Source organism: Oncorhynchus mykiss, chromosome 20 (genome assembly GCF_057628025.1).
Source record: "Oncorhynchus mykiss isolate SJ-2025 chromosome 20, ASM5762802v1, whole genome shotgun sequence".
NCBI lineage: Eukaryota > Metazoa > Chordata > Actinopteri > Salmoniformes > Salmonidae > Oncorhynchus > Oncorhynchus mykiss.
The window spans coordinates 46,655,468-46,670,175 of NC_143041.1; the positions used below are offsets into that span (position 1 = coordinate 46,655,468).

The 14,708-nt window shown below is 40.5% G+C and overlaps 1 protein-coding gene and 1 long non-coding RNA gene across 2 annotated transcripts in view; one reads left to right on the plus strand and one right to left on the minus strand.

The window, feature by feature from the left end:
• The window catches only part of LOC118942075 (uncharacterized), a 784,985-nt gene that overhangs the window by 362,075 nt on the left and 408,202 nt on the right, over positions 1-14,708 (plus strand). The gene's annotated exons all lie outside the window — the stretch shown is intronic.
• LOC110499559 (RPE-retinal G protein-coupled receptor-like) lies at positions 4,783-12,483 on the minus strand. Its single transcript, XM_036956363.2, has 7 exons — positions 11,891-12,483; positions 10,523-10,682; positions 9,861-9,982; positions 9,603-9,756; positions 7,686-7,803; positions 7,125-7,238; positions 4,783-5,825 (listed from the first exon to the last, which is right to left on the minus strand). Exons 1-7 carry the CDS (start codon positions 11,964-11,966, stop codon positions 5,679-5,681), a joined length of 891 nt encoding a protein of 296 aa, XP_036812258.2. The 5' UTR covers positions 11,967-12,483; the 3' UTR covers positions 4,783-5,678.

Consider the following 14,708-nt stretch of genomic DNA (forward strand, 5'->3'; position numbering starts at 1 on the left):
GCTAAAAATGCAAAAAAAATATTAATTCTAAGACAATGTAAATGCCAAAAAACCCCAGCAAGGAACAGATGGTAACTGATATCCTGATATGATAACTTAATGTATTAAAATATAGTCAGGCTTGATTTATTTCCCCACAGAATGGTTGGTTGCATCAATCTGTCAACCTGCAACATCCTGTAACGTCCGTCCGTGTGGAGTCAGTATACTTTCTCAGAGTACTTTGAGCGCTTCCTTTTCATTGGTCAACAGGTTTCTCTGAACCTGCCAAACTAACATTCAGGCGAGTTAGGAGAAAGCCCCCCCCCCCCCCCCCCCCCCCCCCCCAGAGGAAAGCTCTTGTCTATTTGCAGCCTGCATCTCAAATGGGATCCCTTTCCCCTTTATAGTGCACCACTCGTCAAAAGTAGTGCACTATAAAGGGAACAGCTTGCCATTTGTGACACAACCCTGATGACTGGATGAAGTGGCTCTGACATTGCCCTGGTGCTATGCCACACAGGGACTTAAGAGCTGCAGTAGTCCACTCCACTCCCATAGTTTATTTCAGGACTGGAGACTCCGTGTTGAGCAGCTCAGACGACACAGTGACAGGCGCTAGGCCATTACACCACCGTGTTGATGTCTGTCTGACCTGCTTACTTAGCCTTACATCACTAGAACACATAATTGTGAGTAGAAAAGAAACCAGTCCAAACAGATAAACATAATATTGTCAACTACTGCCATAGAGTAGATGTACTGTATTTGACATAAGGTCTAACGTTTAGGACTGTCAGTCGCTTTGGACAAAACTATCTGCTAAATGTTATTTATGATTAAATATTAGAACAAAAACACATTCAATAACACCAAACATTATTATTATTAGGTTTAATCTAGCTCGGTTCTTCGACTGAAGTGAGCCATTTACTCCAGAATACATAGGGGTAACTTGTGTAACACATTGTGAGACTAAGTACCTTGACTTAATCCCTGTTGCTCTTTCGGGGAGCGTTGGTCATTCACAAACTTCCTCCGTGAGTGGTTTTCTCCATTTCCTTCAAGGATGATCATTCTTCTCCACACTAAAGTACTTAGAGAATACTTCTCCACAGAAAGACGCTGCTTACACACAGTGCCTTCAGAAAGTATTCCTACCCCTTGACTTATTCCACATTTTGTTGTGTTCCAGCCTGAATTAATAAAGGTTTGCCAATAATCTTTGCCCATTATTCTTTTCGAAATGTATCAAGCTGTGTTAAATTGATTGTTGATCATTGCTAGTCAACCATTTTCAGGTCTTGCCAAAGATGTTCAAGTAATTGTAAGTCAAAACTGTAACTTGGCCACTTAGTAACATTGACTGTCTTCTTGGTAAGCATCTCCAGTGTAGATTTGGCCTTGTGTTTTAGGTTATTGTTCTGCTGAAAGGCGTATTGATCTCCCAGTGTCTGGTGGAAAGCAGACTGAATCAGCTTTTCCTCTAGGATTTTGCCTGTGCTTAGCTCAATTCCCTTTCTTTTTTATCCTGAAAAACTCTCCTGTCCTTAAAGTTTACAAGCATACCCATAACATGATGCAGCTACCACTATGCTTGAAAAAATTGAGTGTGGTACTGTGGTAATGTGTTGTATTTGATTTTCCACAATCATAACACTTTGTATTCAGGACAGAAAGTGAATTGCTTGAAACATTTTTTGAAGTATTACTTTAGTTCCTTGTTGCAAACAGGATGCATGCTTTGTAGTCTGTACAAGCTTCCTTATTTTCCCTCTGTCAATTAGGTTAGTATTGTGGAGTAACTACAATGTTGTTGATCCATCCTCAGTTTTCTCCTATCACTCTGTAACTGTTTTAAAGTCACCATAGGCTTCATGGTGAAATCCCTGAGCGGTTTCCTTCCTCTCCGGGAACTGAGTAAGGAATGACGCCTTTATCTTTGTAGTGACTGGGATTTTTGCCCATTCTTTCAAGGCAAAACTGCTCCAGCTCCTTCAAGTTGGATGGGTTCCGCTGGTGTACAGCAATCTTTAAGTCATACCACAGATTCTCAATTGGATTGAGGTCTGGGCTTTGGCTAGACCATTCCAAGACATTTAAATGTTTCCCCTTAAACCACTCAAGTGTTGCTTTAGCAATATGCTTAGGGTCATTGTTCTGCTGGAAGGTGAACCTCCATCCCAGTTTCAAATCTCTAGGAGACTTGAGACCCTCAAGAATGTCCCTATATTTAGCACCATCCATCATTCCTTCAATTCTGACCAATTTCCCAGTCCCTGCTGATGAAAACATCCCCACAGCATGATGCTGCCACCACCATGCTTCACTGTGGAGATGGTGTTCTTGGGGTGATGAGAGGTGTGGGTTTGCGCCAGACATAGTGTTTTCCTTGATGGCCAAAAAGCTTAATTTTAGTCTCGTCTGACCAGAGTTCCTTCCTCCATATGTTTGGGGGGTCTCCCACATGCCTTTTGGCAAACACCAAACATATTTGCTTATTTTTTTCTGGCCACTTTTACGTAAAGCCCAGCTCTGTGGAGTGTATGGTTTAAAGTGGTCCTATGGACAGATACTCCAATCTTCGCTGTGGAGCTTTGCAGCTCCTTCAGGGTTATCTTTGGTCTCTTTGTTGCCTCTCTGATTAATGCCCTCCTTGCCTGGTCTGTGAGTGTTGGTGGGCGGTAGGTTTGTTGTGGTGCCATATTCTTTCCATTTTTTAATAATGGATTTAATGGTGCTCCGTGGGATTTTCAAAGTTTCAGATATTTTATCATAACCCAACCCTGATCGGTACTTCTCCACAACTTTGTCCCTGACCTGTTTGGAGAGCTTCTTGGTCTTTATGGTGCCACTTGCTTAGTGGTGTTGCAGACTCTGGGGACTTTCAGAACAGGTGTAAATATCCTGAGATCACGTGACACTTAAATAAAGTCCACTTGTGTGCAATCTAACTAATTCTGTGACTTCTGACTTGCACGTCTGACTTGCACCAGATCTTATTTAGGGGCTTCATAGCAAAGGAGGTGAATACACACACACCACTTTTACATTTTTTATTTTTTTACAGTCTTTTGAAACAAGTTACTTTTTTCATTTCACTTCACCAATTTGATCTATTTTGTGTATGTCCATTACATGAAATTCAAATAAAAATACATTTCAATTATAGGTTGTAATGCAACAAAATAGGAAAAACGCCGAGGGGGATGAATACGGTTGCAAAAGCACTGTATTGATACACCTTCCAAAGTGTAATTGACAACTTCACCATGCTCCAATGTCTGCTTGTTTTCTATTTTTATCCATCTACCAATAGGTGCTTCTCTTTGCGAGGCATTGGAAACCCTCCCTGGTCTTTGTGGTTGAATCTTTGTTTCAAATTCACTGCTCGACTGAGGCAGATAATTGCATGTGTGGGGGTGCAAAGATGAGGGTAGTCGTTCAAAAACACTATTATTGTCCATACAACTAATTGCGTTACTTGTTAAGCACATTTTTTTTTTACTCCTGAACTTATTTAGGCTTGCCATCACAAAGGGGTTGTATACTTACTGACTCAAAACATTTCATATTTTCATTTTTATTAATTTGTAAACATTTTCAAAAAACATAATTCCACTTTGACATAATGGGGTATTGTGTGTAGGCCAGCGACAAAAGAAAAATCTACATTTCATCTATTTTAAATCAAGGCTGTAACACAACAAAACGTGGAAAAAGTCACGGGGTGTGAATACTTTCTGAAGGCACTGTATAGTCAGGGGTTTCAGCTGTCCCCAATGGAACCATATTTCCTATATAGTGCACTACTTTTGGCTAGGGCCCATAGGGAATAAGATGCCATTCGAGACACAACCATAAAACCCCACAGGGTCCAGGAGACCCAACTAGACAACCACCACCATAGCATGAAATGGCTTGCTTAATAAATCAGAACTGGCTTCAAATAATATTTAATGTCAAATACTAATTAGCCGGGCTTGATTGAGCTTGCCTGGCACAATGGAAACAATGAAATAGTAGCATAAAAGTAATCCTCACTCATCTGGCACTCCGGGCAGGCTAAAGTAAACGCTTAAGGTACTTTAAAGATTTTAAATAGTATTTGAACTCAGGTCTGGCAGCTATAGCTCTTTTGTAGTCTGATATTTGAACCCAGGTCTGGTAGGTATAGCTCTTTTGTTGTCTGATATTTGAACCCAGGTCTGGTAGGTATAGCTCTTTTGTAGTCTGATATTTGAACCCAGGTCTGGTAGGTATAGCTCTTTTGTAGTCTGATATTTGAACCCAGGTCTGGCAGCTATAGCTCTTTTGTAGTCTGATATTTGAACCCAGGTCTGGTAGGTATAGCTCTTTTGTAGTCTGATATTTGAACCCAGGTCTGGTAGGTATAGCTCTTTTGTAGTCTGATATTTGAACCCAGGTCTGGTAGGTATAGCTCTTTTGTAGTCTGATATTTGAACCCAGGTCTGGTAGGTATAGCTCTTTTGTAGTCTGATATTTGAACCCAGGTCTGGTAGGTATAGCTCTTTTGTAGTCTGATATTTGAACCCAGGTCTGGTAGGTATAGCTCTTTTGTAGTCTGATATTTGAACCCAGGTCTTGTAGGTATAGCTCTTTTTGTAGTCTGATATTTGAACCCAGGTCTGGTAGGTATAGCTCTTTTTGTAGTCTGATATTTGAACTCAGGTCTGGCAGCTATAGCTCTTTTGAAGTCTGAAGACTAAGTCACTCATCATTTACAGCTGTACAGTAAAGCGTGTTGAGCATCCCACCATTTCCATGGACAGTTGAGTCAGATTGAAGAGCAGCACATGGCAGCACACCTCGCTGCGTTTATTGACAGTGATCAGAGGAAGACATCAGGGAAAGTTCTAGAAGTAAAGCTATTGGATATAAAATATGTTTTACATTATCATGATTCCACTAAAATTCAGTCTCATCCACTTTAAGTTGATTACACTGGTTTTTACTTCCTTCAAAAAATCACTCAACATGAACATGTCATTTTAAGAGCACTGTGGAATTTCTACTAAAACATAGGTCAATGAGTGTCTAGTCAATCATCTCTAGTAAATCATGATACATCATTCAACCTAAGAACAGGTGCCTCTCCCCAAAGTCTATTTGAATGGACAATCACCATATCTCTATTGACAAGCTACATTGGCATATGGTATCCCAAACCAACTAAATAAACAATTGAGATTTACTTTACAACCTTGTACAGATAGCATTCTTCCAATGTGAAACCTACTGCAATGAGAGTGTATGATGATGATTTGTTGTTTGAATATGGTCTTTAGCATAGTATTCGAATGGTTGAATGGAACATGGAACATTCTAATTATATGTATGGTACTGTAACCATAGAATTAGAATGAGTAGAATGGAACATGGAACATTCTAATTCTATGTACGGTACTGTAACCATAGAATTAGAATGGTTGAATGGATTGGAACATTCTAATTCTATGTATGGTACTGTAACCATAGAATTAGAATGAGTAGAATGGAACATGGAACATTCTAATTATATGTACGGTACTGTAACCATAGAATTAGAATGAGTAGAATGGAACATGGAACATTCTAATTATATGTATGGTACTGTAACCATAGAATTCGAATGAGTAGAATGGGAATAGAAACTCTGACCGTTCTATATATATGACTGTAACTAACAAGAACTTCCTTTATCTTCCTTTTAACTTCACAACGACGGGCTCTGTAAACTTCTGGCCAGTCAGGAACTGCCACACCCCTCCTCTGTAGAACTCGTTCCCAAAGGAATAGAGCCAAGCATTGAAAATAGGGTTCATTTTCGCCAAAACAGGAAGCAACTACGAAATGAATAAACATGTTCTCGTTAAAATGATTTAAATCAAACCTCTCCATTGACATGTTATTTAGCTAAAGCATTATCAAGCACAGAAAGAGAAAAATTCAATTAAAAAAGGAAGAAGCTCTCAAAAATAAAGAAGAAGAAGCTCTCAAAAGAAGAAGCTCTCAAAAGAAGAAGCTCTCAAAAGAAGAAGAAGAAGCTCTCAAAAGAAGAAGCTCTCAAAAGAAGAAGAAGAAGCTCTCAAAATATGGGGAAGAAGCTCTCAAAAGAAGAAGAAGAAGCTCTCAAAATATGGGGAAGAAGCTCTCAAAAGAAGAAGAAGAAGCTCTCAAAAGAAGAAGCTCTCAAAAGAAGAAGAAGCTCTCAAAAGAAGAAGAAGAAGCTCTCAAAAGAAGAAGAAGCTCTCAAAAGAAGAAGAAGAAGCTCTCAAAAGAAGAAGAAGAAGCTCTCAAAAGAAGAAGAAGCTCTCAAAAGAAGAAGAAGAAGCTCTCAAAAGAAGAAGAAGAAGCTCTCAAAAGAAGAAGAAGAAGCTCTCAAAAGAAGAAGAAGAAGCTCTCAAAAGAAGAAGAAGAAGCTTTCAAAAGAAGAAGAAGCTCTCAAAAGAAGAAGAAGAAGCTCTCAAAGAAGAAGAAGCTCTCAAAAGAAGAAGAAGAAGCTCTCAAAAGAAGAAGAAGAAGCTCTCAAAAGAAGAAGAAGAAGAAGCTCTCAAAAGAAGAATAAGAAGCTCTCAAAAGAAGAAGAAGAAGCTCTCAAATGAAGAAGAAGAAGAAGCTCTCAAAAGAAGAATAAGAAGAAGCTCTCAAAAGAAGAAGAAGCTCTCAAAAGAAGTAGAAGCTCTCAAAAGAAGAAGAAGAAGCTCTCAAAAGAAGAATAAGAAGAAGCTCTCAAAAGAAGAATAAGCTCTCAAAAGAAGTAGAAGCTCTCAAAAGAAGAAGAAGAAGCTCTCAAAAGAAGAATAAGCTCTCAAAAGAAGAAGAAGAAGCTCTCAAAAGAAGAATAAGAAGAAGCTCTCAAAAGAAGAATAAGCTCTCAAAAGAAGTAGAAGCTCTCAAAAGAAGAAGAAGAAGCTCTCAAAAGAAGAATAAGCTCTCAAAAGAATAAGAAGAAGCTCTCAAAAGAAGAAGAAGCTCTCAAAAGAAGTAGAAGCTCTCAAAAGAAGAAGAAGAAGCTCTCAAATGAAGAAGAAGAAGAAGCTCTCAAAAGAAGAAGAAGAAGAAGCTCTCAAAAGAAGAAGAAGCTCTCAAAAGAAGAAGAAGAAGCTCTCAAAAGAAGAAGAAGAAGAAGCAGCGCCGCTCACCATTCTCAGCTTTGGAGAGACCAGTTTGGCATTGCCAAAGCAGGCGTAGATACACATGACTTCGTAGGGTCCCCAGCAGAACAACAGAACCCTCAGTGGTACGCTGGTGTTCCACTGGAAAACAAAGACAGTCAATAAAGTTGTATTGAATTGAATGAAATTTGACTTCTGAGTTACACTATGACAACAATAACATAGAGTCAACATATCAGCATAATATAAATGTATAAAAAAGCAGAACATAATGACTGTTATGTACACACATACAACATTTAGACATCTTACTTTAAATAATTGCAAAGTGAATTAATTACAGCAAACACTGTCTACGGGATTATCTTGCTGAGAAGTCTTGTAATCTGAAGTTCACGGAACAACTTTCCCGATGTTCACATACTAGGATTTAACACGCTTATCACATTGTAAATATAATGCGAAGTATGTTGTTTTTTCTCCCCCTCCCCCCCAAAGGCCAAATATTAATGGTGTTGTTAAAAAGTGTTGCAACGTTCCAAAGAACACGTTCCAAACGTTCTGACGGTAGAACGTTCCAAGGTTTACCCTGTGCTTGTGGATCTTCTTGAAGTATGCGTAAATGGCGTCGTAGTTGGACTTCATGACATAAGCAGGGAAGATAAGGTAGAAGACCGTCAGGGCCCCCATATAGGTAATGTAGTCCCTGTTGAATGGAGATGAACACGGACGATAGAATGACATAAGACACACTGTATTATCCCGTGCATCTCTATGAATGTGGAATACTCACATGTCTAGGGTTGCTAAATTCTGGTCATTTTCAACCCAAACAAATCCACACACTTGAGTTGCAAAATTACAGTAACAAAATTCCCAGGTGTTCCAGAAATACCAGTTGGAGGATTCCCGGAATAATGAGGGAATTAGCAGGAAATACGGAATCGTAAGGGAGTTCTGGAACACCTGGGAATTGTGTTACCAGAATTTTGGAACCCTAGTCTGTGGGAGACATTGCTAGAGAGCTTTTGTTTTATTGTCTGAAATGAATCATCTCAATCCATTAAAGATTTCTAGCAGTGCTCTCTCTCTCTCTCTCTCTCTCTCTCTCCCTCTCTCTCTCTCTCTCTCTCTCTCTCTCTCTCTCTCTCTCTCTCTCTCTCTGTGTGAAATGCTGGATGTTTTCAACTAAGTAAAAGAGCTTACTTTTGAAGTAATCTGTTTGATTGTTTTAAAGCCCTGATCCTGTATTCCACTGTTAACATTTTACAAAGTCAAACAGTGACGTCAACAGCTGGTTGAAACAGAAGGATATTTCTGAGTTTTGGAAGTCTGCTTTTTTTCAAAACTTTATTTTTTAAAAAATCTTGTGAAACATCAACGACAAATGTGCCGAGGTAACAGTGCGTGAGGGAGATGCTGAGCTACAATAAAATGACCTTTAGAGGTCTGTAATTCCCTGAACCACAGACAAGAGAGAAAATGATGGTGTAATTCCCTGAACCACAGACAAGACAGAACATGATGGTGGAATTCCCTGAACCACAGACAAGACAGAACATGATGGTGGAATTCCCTGAACCACAGACAAGACAGAACATGATGGTGGAATTCCCTGAACCACAGATGAGAGAGAACATGATGGTGGAATTCCCTGAACCACAGATGAGAGGGAACATGATAGTGGAATTCCCTGAACCACAGATGAGAGAGAACATGATAGTGGAATTCCCTGAACCACAGATGAGAGAGAACATGATAGTGGAATTCCCTGAACCACAGACAAGAGAGAACATGATAGTGGAATTCCCTGAACCACAGACAAGAGAGAACATGATAGTGGAATTCCCTGAACCACAGACAAGAGAGAACATGATAGTGGAATTCCCTGAACCACAGACAAGAGAGAACATGATAGTGGAATTCCCTGAACCACAGACAAGAGGGAACATAATAGTGGAATTCCCTGAACCACAGACAAGAGAGAACATGATAGTGGAATTCCCTGAACCACAGACAAGAGAGAACATGATAGTGGAATTCCCTGAACCACAGACAAGAGAGAACATGATAGTGGAATTCCCTGAACCACAGACAAGACAGAACATGATGTATAATTAGGCTCTCTCTCCCTCAGCTATTTACATCAACAACAATAAAGATCAACAACTAATGCTAGCCAAAATATTTAGTAATGGAAAGTGAAACAGTGCATCCCGAATGCAGGCAGCAAACAATGTGCCAGATGGGATTTACAACCTGATAGCAATATTTTTGGGGGAATAGCAAGAACTGTATTGGGGAATTATATGAATCATGCATTGAACTGCATCCATCGATTTCCCCAACAACGCCTTAGTGTACGTCACGGGAACGTTGAGTCGAATAGAACCTATTTTTAAAACCTCTTCTAAAGTTGGATAAACTGGGAGTATGATCATTTTTTTGACTGATATTATGATTATGATGAAACGCTTGTCAGTTCCACTTTAAAATGTAGCCTACTTGTCTCCTTTGGTGTAGTCTAGAGTGCAGCACGTCCTCATTGGCTCAAAGTCATACACTCCCCATCCAGTCAGAGGGACGGCCGCCCAGAAGATGGCCAATCCCCAGATAATGATAGAAAAAGTCCAGGCCGTGCTCCAAAACAGCTTCTGATCTGGAACAAAATAACGTTGTTATATTTATTTAACATTTTCCAAGAATATGTTTGTATATTTGTAGATGTATATAGATAAAGCTATAATATAGGATACTACCCACTGGTGACATATTGGTGATATCTGTCCCAGGCGATGGTAGCCAGGAAACTGATGGAGGCCAGAACTGCTGTCATCCCTATGACGGCGTGGTTGCTACATCCGTCTTGACCCCAGGGCCAGTGTCTAGGGTGACGAGAAGAGAGGAGCGCATTTAGGCTGCGTTTACACAGGCAGCCCAATTCTGATCTTTTGTCCGATTATTGGCAAGAGATCTGATCTGATTGGAACAAAAGGCCAATTATTGGCCAAAGATCAGAATTGGGCTGCCTGTGTAAACTCAGCCTTAGTGTTTCTAATCCAATCAGGCATAAACCGGTTTCAGAATGGCTACATTCCGACATAAACATGATGACTCATTTCGCAGCTAATTGTCATACCAAATACACCTACTTTGACTTGTGGTTCTATTCAGTTGAACTATAAAGTCATGATCACACACACTAACATTACAGCTTTGTGTAGTAAACGATCTATCCATCATAGCTATTCAGATATACATGGGAAAAAAAGGTGTGCCTCACTAGAACGATTTGTCCTGATGTCCTGTCTCTAAAACAAATATTTGATCAAACGCATAACAGCGTTTTAACAACAATTATTGTACACATAAGTCAGGAAACCTCCACGGGCGTTACTGCAGCGTCAAAGGATAATCATTTATACCTGTACGATAAGCTGGCGTATGCAGCGATCAGGCCGGTTGTATTGAGCATAATGTCAGCCACGGCGAGGTTAAAGACAAGGAAGTTACTGGGAGTTCGCATTTGCTTTACGCTAATATAGGCCAATATTGAAACGGCGTTGAGGAAGAATCCGACAAGACCTAAAAGACACGGAGAAAGAAGAGAAATCATCAGGGGGGGAGACAAAGACTAAAAATGGACGTTTAACATTTCAGTTAAGTTATATAGCCTATATGTGAATAGGATATTATAATGTCAGAAATCGTTGAATTTTATCTACACAGACTTTTATTTTACTATTTCACGTCAACCTTACAGAACCGCATCTTCAAATCCTTGTGGATTATTCACATCTTCCAGTGACAATCTTGGCATGATTTAAAATCAGTAGACCTGTCCCTTTAAGATCTCTTTAAAATCAGGAGACCTGTCCCTTTAAGATCTCTTTCAAATCAGTAGACCTGTCCCTTTAAGATCTCTTTCAAATCAGTAGACCTGTCCCTTTAAGATCTCTTTAAAATCAGTAGACCTGTCCCTTTAAGATCTCTTTCAAATCAGGAGACCTGTCCCTTTAAGATCTCTTTCAAATCAGTAGACCTGTCCCTTTAAGATCTCTTTAAAATCAGTAGACCTGTCCCTTTAAGATCTCTTTAAAATCAGTAGACCTGTCCCTTAAGATCTCTTTAAAATCAGTAGACCTGTCCCTTTAAGATCTTTTTAAAATCAGTAGACCTGTCCCTTTAAGATCTCTTTAAAATCAGTAGACCTGTCCCTTTAAGATGTCTTTAAAATCAGTAGACCTGTCCCTTTAAGATCTCTTTAAAATCAGTAGACCTGTATCTTTAAGATCTCTTTAAAATCAGTAGACCTGTCCCTTTAAGATCTCTTTAAAATCAGTAGATCTGTCCCTTTAAGATCTCTTTAAAGTCAGTAGACCTGTCCCTTTAAGATCTCTTTAAAATCAGTAGACCGGTCCCTTTAAGATCTCTTTAAAATCAGTAGACCTGTCCCTTTAAGATCTCTTTAAAATCAGGAGACCTGTCCCTTTAAGATCTCTTTAAAATCAGTAGACCTGTCCCTTTAAGATCTCTTTCAAATCAGTAGACCTGTCCCTTTAAGATCTCTTTCAAATCAGTAGACCTGTCCCTTTAAGATCTCTTTCAAATCAGGAGACCTGTCCCTTTAAGATCTCTTTCAAATCAGTAGACCTGTCCCTTTAAGATCTCTTTCAAATCAGTAGACCTGTCCCTTAAGATCTCTTTAAAATCCCATCTCCATCTGGATGCCATTTCGCTAACGCAAATAACAGCTTTTCTTTCAAATTTTTAGCATAAAATATTTCACTTACCCCCAACAAGAAGAGCTGAACCGAATGCAAACATGTCAAAATCGGAGAATCCCTCCGGTAATGAGTATGCTGCCATTTTTGATGGCCACCAGTATTGTCGGACACTACAGATAGTTCCTGAACGTTTATTCTCGCGTCTGAAAGTGCCAGAGTTTTGACTGAACTCCTTATAAAGGCTCTTTCACGTGAAAAGGCATGCAAGGACTTATCTGATGTAAAACCCTTACCAATCCCTACAAGAATGTACTAACAAAGTGGCGCAATAGCAGAAGAGTTTGACACACACTGGGCAACAGCTATTTCTTATTTTCCTGATGAAAAAAAAAAAATCCCTAAACGGTCGTGTTCATTGAAGTGGTTTCTGCGCACCAATTTTGCAAGCACATAACTGACAGGGAAACCGACTTTCTCAAATTGTTGGCTCTTAATGACCAATAACATACTTTATATTATCACTGAACTCTAAACCTACAGGTCATACATTCTTAGTACACTTTGTAGGCTAAACAGTATATGCCGTGTGAAGATGAAGGATCTCTTACATCGATAGGTAGGACCTACCTGATGCCTCAGCCATTCAAGACATCATAAGTAACTGTACGTGTCAGTTGGAAGCTGACACTGCATAGTGAATGGACTGAGAGACCCTTGTCCAGTGAATTATTGGTTTAACAATGCAACAAGTTTAAATGTAGCAATCCTTTAATCTGGCTAAATGTTGGTGGGTGAAAGCAAACCTTAGTTCCAAGAACGTAGCATTGTTAGTGATGTCCCAAAGTCACCTAACCATTTCGTACATTTTTTCACACAAAAATAACACGAAAAATCTGAACAGACACAACAAACACAGTCGACAAGACAACAATGTCATACAAGGAGCTCCAGCCCATGACAAATCACAGTCAACACCATTAGTTCAGGTTCATTCTTAATCCATAGATCCCAAACGTTGCAGTTTTAAAGCAGGTTTTCTGTTTGTTCTACAGGTTTTGCCATTGGGGGGGGCGATTTTGTTTGTGCAATTTTATTTTTAAAAATTCATGCAATTCTACTAATTTAGCCGTGCGGCAAAAAATAATTTTTGCAGTTTTAAAGGAAATGTTCTGAAATTCTACAAGTTTTGCCATGACTTATGCCACGTTAATGATAACAATGCAGGCCCTCTGGAGGTCAGGGCCCCTGGAGGTCAGGGCCCTCTGGAGGTCAGGGCCCTCTGGAGGTCAGGGCCCCTGGAGGTCAGGGCCCCTGGGCGGTATTGTCGGTATTCAGCCATGATAACTACAAGTTTAGATAACTGGCTAGACTAACTTACCAATCTAAAAAAAAATAGCTAGCTAACATGGCTAATTGAGAGACTGTCAGTGACTGACAAAACCAGAGAAAAACTGCTGATGCACAACCACATTTCAAACTCACACCTTTTGTGTATTCTACTACTCTAAATTTTAACAGTAAATTGAGACTAAAGTTCCTATTAAAAACAAACAGACACAAAAAACCAGCCGGGGACGGCAGGTAGCCTAGCAATCAAGAGCATTGGGCCAGTAACTGAAAGGTTGCCGGTTCAAATCCCCTACGTGAAACATCTATCGATGTGCCCTTGAGCAAGGCACGTAACCCTAATTGCTTCTGGGAGTTTCTCTGGATAAGAGCATCTTCTAAATGACTGTAATGTCAAGACATTAACATTAGAGCTTGCTCCCTGTTTAGTGCACTAACCTTGACCAGGACCAGTAGAGCACTAACCTTGACCAGGACCAGTAGAGCACTAACCTTGACCAGGACCAGTAGAGCACTAACCTTGACCAGGACCAGTAGTGCACTAACCTTAACCAGGACCAGTAGAGCACTAACCTTGACCAGGACCAGTTGAGCACTAACCTTGACCAGGACCAGTAGAGCACTAACCTTGACCAGAACCAGTAGTGCACTAACCTTGACCCGGACCAGTAGTGCACTAACCTTGACCAGGACCAGTAGAACACTTACCATGACCAGGACCAGTAGAGTCCTAATCTTGACCAGGACCAGTAGAGCACTAACCTTGACCAGGACCAATAGTGCACTAACATTGACCAGGACCAGTAGTGCACTAACCTTGACCAGGACCAGTAGTTCACTAACCTTGACCAGGACCAGTAGTGCACTAACCTTGACCAGACCAGGACCAGTAGTGCACTAACCTTGACCAGGACCAGGACCAGTAGTGCACTAACCTTCACCAGGACCAGGACCAGTAGTGTACTAACCTTGACCAGGACCAGTAGTGCACTAACCTTGACCAGGACCAGTAGTGCACTAACCTTGACCTTGACCAGTAGTGCACTAACCTTGACCAGGACCAATAGAGCACTAACCTTCACCAGGACCAGTATAGCCATAACCTTCACCTGGACCAATAGTGCCCTACCTTGACCAGGACCAGTAGAGCACTAACCTTGACCAGGACCAATAGAGCACTAACCTTCACCAGGACCAGTATAGCCATAACCTTCACCTGGACCAATAGTGCCCTACCTTGACCAGGACCAGTAGAGCACTAACCTTGAACAGGACCAGGACCAGTAGAGCACTAACCTTGATCGGGACCAGGACCAATAGTGCACTAACCTTGAACAGGACCAGAAGAGCACTAACCTTGACCAGGACCAGTAGTGCACTAACCTTGACCAGAACCAGGACCGGTAGTGCACTAACCTTGACCAGTAGTGCACTAACCTTGACCAGGACCAGTACCAGAAGTGCACTAATATTGACCAGTAGAGCACTAACCTTGACCAGGACCAGTAGAGCACTAACCTTGACAAGTTGTGCACTA

Bases quoted from the DNA above. Each gene is read 5' to 3' on its own strand.
- LOC110499559 (XM_036956363.2), bottom strand. From the start codon at position 11,966: ATGGCAGCATACTCATTACCGGAGGGATTCTCCGATTTTGACATGTTT. The intron at 10,683-11,890 runs GTAAGTGAAATA...CGTGTCTTTTAG, and splicing joins TTCAGCTCTTCTTGTTGGGG to GTCTTGTCGGATTCTTCCTC. The intron at 9,757-9,860 runs GTGGGTAGTATC...ATTTTGTTCCAG, and splicing joins ATATCACCAATATGTCACCA to ATCAGAAGCTGTTTTGGAGC.